Consider the following 7,336-nt stretch of genomic DNA (forward strand, 5'->3'; position numbering starts at 1 on the left):
AAAATAGATGTTTTAAAATAAACTGTATCTAAATGTTTGTATATAAATATATGAGAATGAAGAAATACCCAGAAAAATACATAAACTAGATTGTTAACGAAGATAAGAGGGTGGGTGGGAATCATGCCAAAAAGAGAAAAGATGGTAAAAATACTGAACTGACCAAAAACCAAAAAAACCCAAGAAGCACAACATGAATGATATGATCCTTTTTATTTGTGTGTTTAAAAATTATACTAAGTATAAATTATTAAGTCTATTAATGTCTATTAACTATTAAAAATCTATTAAACTGTAAATGTGTAAATCACAGGACAATACAATTACATAATCCTGTTTCTATAAAAATCCTGAAACCACATGTGTTTGATCTGGAAGGATACACACCATATTTAACAGTGTTTACCCCTTGGTTGAGAGGGGAATATGATTGGGTAGGGGTAAAAGGGAGAGTCCCTTAGACTCTTAGATACTTTCATGTTTAAATTTTTTTTTTTTTTTTTTTTTTTTTTTTTGTGATATGCGGGCCTCTCACTGTTGTGGCCTCTCCTGTTGCGAAGCACAGGCTCCGGACACGCAGGCTCAGCGGCCATGGCTCACGGGCCCAGCCGCTCCGCGGCACGTGGGATCTTCCCGGACCGGGGCACGAACCCGTGTCCCCTGCATCGGCAGGCGGGCTCCCAACCACTGCGCCACCAGGGAAGCCCATCATGTTTAAATTTTTATGGGGAGAATATATTCCCATATTACTGTAAAATTTTCCAAATAAATTCTATTTGGTTTATATTGGGTTCTGTAAAATTTGGGTTTTTTAATCATAAAAGTAATATACACTAATCATGAAAACACTTAGACAGTAATGAAGTAAAAAGTTTAAGACTCTCAACCCTCCCTCCCTTGGGGGTTTCCCCCAGGTATTGATTGAAGTTCTTACCATCCTTTCAAAACACATTCTGTATATATGCATGTATATGTGTGTATATACACATGTGCCCTATTTTTTAACATGAGTGGTTCATTATATACTGTTGTGTCACGGCTTTTTAATTTAACCATCAATCTTGGACATCTTTCTTTGAACAACGTATTAAATTTACTTCATTCTGTAAAACAGTTGCATAGTATTCCGTGATATGAATCTCCCATAATTATTTAACTCTTCCATTGTAACTAGAATAACAAAGTTATTCTCAACTTTATAACAGACTTTGCTGCAGTGAACATGCTTGTAAATATGATATTGTGTTTTGTGCAAATCTGTAGACTTAACTCCTGAAAGTGGATTTGCTAGGCTAGGTGCTCAGGACCATATGGACCAGTTGGCCTCAGGCAATCCTTCCTTGTTTATACCTATTGTCCCAGCACTGCATTCACTTAACACTCTTTCTCTCTCAAAAGTGCCCCAGGCTGGATGATAAATTAATTTAAAATGTTAATAGATACTGCCAGATTACCTTCCAAGAAGGTTTTGGTACACCCTCATCATGCTGATCATAAAACTTCTTAGTCTTTTCCAAATATTTTTAATTTTTCTTTAATTATGAGTGATCATTAAGACTTTCAACCAGAGAGTAGTTATTTTCTTCAATATAGAAAGACTTATGTGGACATTTTTATTAAAAACAAGCCTGCCAAAGTTGTTTAAGAAATGAAATTACTGTACTAGCTAGAACTTCACTATTCCACTGAAAGATAAAATTGAGTATTACTAAGATGCAAGATCCCACTCAGACATTTTTGCTTGTTTAATATCAAATTGACTTTGCTTTAAGGTGGTCCCAGGATGTGAACTCCAAAGATACTGTAATAGTGAGGTTATATATAATTTGTACTCTAAAATAATGCTATGAGCACATCAGAGAAGTGTTGCCATTTTTTTCTTCTTTTTTATGGAAATGGTTATATTCATTGTATAAATGAGCTAGTTTTAATTTTAGCATTCACAAGCTCCACAAGTATATATCTTTACGGTAGCTAATAGGTCCTTGTATAGTCATTGGTGTCCTAGCTTCCTGTCAGTGACTATCCATAAAGGACTAATATTAGAAACATCTAGTTATCTTAATCAGTGAGAAGACAGCAGATACTAGGCATTAATTTTGTGTCAGTTTAACCTTACTCTGTTTTCCTGTTTGCAGATGAAGTTGGAGGTGGTTCCTGTATTTTACTGGTCTTGCTGTGCATAGCGACGGTTTTCCTTAGTGTGGGAGGAACTGCATTATACTGCACTTTTGGTGACACAGAGTCACCTGTTTGTACAGACTTTGCAGACAACATGGACTTCTATTACACTAAGTTACTGCAGGGAATGGCAGGACTTAAACACTGGATCTACCTCTCCTAATAGCATTCAAGAGGGTCAGGCATGCTGGCCATGAGAATTAAAGAGTGAAACTTTCTAAATAGCTTTTATTTCAAGAGTTCTGTAACATGCGCCTCCCTTCCCCAGTGAGGAAGCACAAACATCAGAAGCAGCAACTTTAACTGGCAATACAGAGGAACTCAGAACAATCCACATGATGATACAGATATTGATCTGAGCACTGTGGATGGAAGGAGTGGTCTTTGGAGAGCATGTCCACCTCCTCTTCGCTGCTTCCTAGTGTAATGAGCTACAGAATTAAACAGGGCAATGTTGGAGCCAAACCATTTTGGGCTACCTTGTCAGGCTAATGGCTAAGGACACTTGTGGTTTATAACCGTTTGTCCAAAGACATTACTTCCAGCCATCACGCAATAAGTTTGTGTGTAATGAAAAAGAGTTACCTTACAGTTTCAATGTCTTTTTTTAGTTCACCTTGGGAGCTGTGTAATTTAGGCTTTGTGCACTCTCCAGATTTCCATTTGTGAAATGATTATGTTTGTGTGTGTGTGTATGTGTATTTCAGACAGTTACCATAAGCAAAAACCCAACGTAGAATAACAAAGATTATTCTTCCAACGTGACTATAGATGTGCAGCCACAAAACTTTCAAGACGGCTTAACTGTGGAACAGATGAACGGTACAAGTCTTGGCCCTGAATTAAGAAACTGTGACAGATCTGTGACAGTGAACTTCATTAACCAGCCAGAAATTAATCACAGGCCTAGAGGTAAAATTAAAGAGGTCCCTCTGAGTGTCAGGCAACCAGTTTCATCCTGGATTCAGTGCTTCCTGATATAATAAATGCTGGATTCATCTCAATTCAATAAATACTTATTGAGCACCTATTATGCTCTGAGAATCTAAGAACCCTTCTATAAAGATAAATAAGGTATTAGTTCCTGCTCTAGATGTTTTAATTCTGGCCTTATGTAAAATAAACTAATACTTTGGCAAATGAAATTAAATCATCATATATAATTCAGTATTAACAGATCATACATTCAGATGCTTGAATGTGCATTCATATCATGGGCTTGATTTAGACCTAATGTGAGGTCATTAGGCGAAAATTCAATCATATTTTAAGTAGGCAAATGTCTGATTTTTATTTAAATCTGTCAATTTCCTTTTCTAAGGTACAGTGGTCTAACAATTAGGAAGGCTTGCTTTGGCTTTTTATATCATCAGCAGCATTCTAAAAGAAACAAAACACATGAACTATAGTTTTCTGGCAATGATTATTATTTCATGTTTTTCTGTTAGGATCATTTGAAAGAAAAAGAGAGAGTTTTCTTTTTAGTTGTTACTGGCTGGTACAGTACCTCCCTTTGTGTTTCTGCTTATTTATTTAGACTTATGATTTTTAAAGGGCTTTTTATAGAAGTTGAAATTGTGTCATTTAGCATGCATCTGGTTATCCCAATGCTAGATATTGAATTACTGTATACTTAATGTTTTGATTTCCTATAATTTCAGCTCAGTGTGGTTTAAGGCTTGTTTATTTTTAAATTGATGTTTTATTTTTACTTATAATACTGTTTGACTTGTCTGTATCATGTCACCATAAACTATAATATTTTCAAGGATTATAGATCAAAGATATTTATTTAGAAGTGTACAAGATACTGAAATCTAGATTCCTTATACTTAAGGCTGATTTATTAGAAGATTATTTTAATGTTCTATTATAAATTTTAAGAATTTGTATTCAAATTGTATGTAAATATGTAAAATGTTGATGGTACTATATATTATGTGGTTCTGTAAAAGACATTCACAAAGTCTACTGTGAGGGCCACCCCCATCAGAGACAAACCTCTTCTGTTTTACCCTCATGATTTCTAGTTACAGAAATTTGGTGATGCTGATTTCTGCCGGTTTTATGTGAAGATAAGTCAAAGTTTCCCTCCTGTTCACCTTTTTAGTACACTATTGAAGTCCTAAAAAAATCTATATGTCATATTTGCCTATTGGCCACCAGGACCATTACTTCCGAAACTGAAGGTTTCCTGGGAACCTTCACACTGAGGTGAAAGAACCGAGATAATACTTTGGTACTCTGCGGAGTCCAGTTGAGTCTCAGAAAAACCACGTGTGTCTTCACTACTTGCCAGGGAGGGTGAGGTGAGCTCAGGAGCATATTGATATCTTGATTTAAGATAGGCATGAAATCTCAACTAGAAAAATTAGGGCAACTTTTAAAAATGTAATTGTCATTTATTGCATGAATTGGAGTAATTCTATCTGGTGATGAGAGAAATTGTTATCTCTTGCATAAAAAAATCATCAAGTTTTACTATAATGTAATTTTTTCTGTCATTTGAAAGCACTGACAACTATTTGTAACTAATCTTCCTTAAGAACTGTATTTGAGGGTAACAGATCAAGCTTGTAATTTAAAATCTATACCAAAATAATGTCTCAGAGAGTTTATTTGAACCCCTTGGGTACTGAGAAAAACTGCTTTAAAGTGAAAGTAAAATAATTTCAGAAGTTGGTCTGGCGCCATGAGTAGATTACTTTGGGTAGTCTAATAGGTCCCTAAGTAAATGCTCCTGTGCTTCTAAAACACCTCCCCATCTGCCTGAAACAGCAACCGAAATTCACTCTAAAAATTCATTCCTTTAGATTTAAAAATCAAATCCCTCTGGGAGGTTTACTATATTGAGCTGTGAATTTGTGTATTATGCTAAGAGGATTTAAAATTTGAAGGTAGACCTTATTTTGAAAGGACAGATGTGAATTGGATCTTGCTGGAATGGCAGGGTGGAGAAAAGGGTAGGAATTGAGAAATAAGAGGGAAGATGGGAAAAGAACAAAGAAATCTTTTACCTATTACCTGTTTTGCTGAAGCTGACTTTGTGACATTTAATCCCAATCCAGAGAGAGACTGAATATTTGTGTTCCCACTAACGTGACCTGTATAACTCTGTTCATTTCTATGGGCTCAGTTAATATTAACTCACCCTTGTATACTTAATTATGAAGTGTATATAGTGTTTTCACATTTATTCATTTGATGCTTAGATCAGTAAACACATCCCTTAAATCAGGTCTTGTGACTCCCGAAGCCATTATACTTTCTCTTCTATCATTTTGCCTCCATCCTCAAAAAGAATAAGAGTGATCTAGGGTTTATGGCACAAGTTCTAGTGCCATCTGCTATTTTAATAACCTCAAAGATAAACATTTGGTGAGCCTCATGTACTAAGGAATTTTCTTTAAGGAATTCTAGTAGCTTTTAAATCTCTCTTGGTGTAGGCTACTGGGCATCTCTTCTTCCTGGTCCTGAGAAGAGTAAGTTCTAAAATCAACCTCTTGTCTATTGCCCTGAGAACAGTGCAGAACGAGCAACAGTGTTTATTACTCTCTGTACCTTGACAAACATTGGAATGTCTGCAGTGTGCCAAGAACTGAGCTGGGTGCTGGGGCTCTCGAAACAAGAAATGGCACCAGCTTAAAGAAGTTAGTGTCTGGTAAGGTAAATATATTTGTGAAAGGGGGAAAAAAAATGAAGAAATATAGGATACTACTACTCATGGGGATAGAAACTTGAGCTCATTCCTCCCTACCATGTGTCATGCTTTATTAGGAGGAAAAGTAAAATTCTCTCTAGGCCACCTGCATAGCAACTTGATAGACAGGAATCTTTTCTCCCAGCCAAAATTCTAATGAGTATTACTTTTTGCCTCTAGTTAGCATTTGTGGCATTAATAGTGGTTGGGCTTTCCAGGAGTAGAAAACTGCTTGGCTAGAGCCTTCAAAATTGAAAGTCTGAATAGCACTAAACAGCACAATTGAAAACTTTTTCACAGAACTGCAGGTCCAGATGCTTCTCCAGTAAATTCTAGCAATCATTTCAGTAAGAAATAATACCCATCCAACAAAACACTCTTTAAAAAGGAGAAAATACTTGCTAATTCATTTTATGAAAACAATATTGATCCATAGACCTGACACAATCCCTATCAGAATTGCAGCAATTTTTACAAGTTGACAGGCTGATTTTAAAATGTTTGGAGATGCATGTGCCCCAGAAGACAGTCAGTGAACTTGTTAGAACAAAACTGGAGGACTTGTACTTCCTGATTTCAAAACCAAATGCTGCAATAATCAAACCATGGTATGGCAAAAGGAAATCCACGTGTATGTGTTCAAATGATCTACAAAGGTGCCAAGGCAATTCAAAGGGGGAAAGGAAGTCTTCAACAAATAATTGCTGGAACAACTGTATATCCCACTGGGGAATATAATTAACTTAGACTTTTGCCTCACACAATACAAAACTTAACTTGAAATAAATGGATCTAAGTGTAAAAGCTATAAAACTTCTAAAACAAAACAGGAGAAAATCCTTGCAACCTTTGAGTAAGCAAAGATTTCTTAGAACACAAAATACACAAACCATAAAAAAGAAAACAAAAGGATTAGCTGGACTTTAAAGCACATGCTCTTTGAACATGGTTAAGAAAATGAAAAAGCAAGCTGAAGATTGGGGGAAAATTCACAATACGTTTATCTAGTAAAGGCCTTGTATTTAAAATATGTAAAGATCTCATGCAACTCAATATTATGACAACCCATTTAAAAACTTTGAACACCCCTTTCAAAAAAAAAAAAAAAAAATATATATATATATATATATATATATATATATATATATATATACAAATGGCTAATGAGCACATGAAAAGATGCTGAATATCATTAGTCATCAAGATGCAAATTAGAACTGAGATACCACCACACACCTGGTAGAATAAAGTTTAAAAGAGTGACACAACCCCAAGAAGGAAAGGGTGGTTCAGCCTACAAAAGTCAATGTAATACCTCACATTAATAGAATAAGGGGGGAAAACTGTATGATTGTTCCAACTGATGCAGAAAAAAATTTGACAAAATCCGACATTCTTTAATGATTTAAAAAATCTCAATAAACTAGAGGGGAACTTCCTCAGCACGATAAAGGG

General features: G+C 35.5%; 1 protein-coding gene across 3 annotated transcripts in view; it reads left to right on the plus strand.

Annotated features, from left to right (window-relative positions):
• Positions 1 to 4,662, plus strand: part of CNST (consortin, connexin sorting protein) — a 124,322-nt gene extending 119,660 nt beyond the window's left edge. For all 3 annotated transcript variants that reach the window (XM_059068078.2, XM_067030753.1, XM_059068111.2), the window contains one exon: positions 2,139 to 4,662. In XM_059068078.2, the coding sequence (XP_058924061.1) occupies positions 2,139 to 2,344 (206 nt within the window). In that variant the 3' untranslated portion in view covers positions 2,345 to 4,662. The remainder of the gene's footprint in view (positions 1 to 2,138) is intronic.
• Positions 4,663 to 7,336: the final 2,674 nt, after the last annotated feature.

The sequence above is a fragment of the Kogia breviceps genome, chromosome 1 (assembly GCF_026419965.1).
Source record: "Kogia breviceps isolate mKogBre1 chromosome 1, mKogBre1 haplotype 1, whole genome shotgun sequence".
Taxonomy (NCBI): Eukaryota; Metazoa; Chordata; class Mammalia; order Artiodactyla; family Physeteridae; genus Kogia; species Kogia breviceps.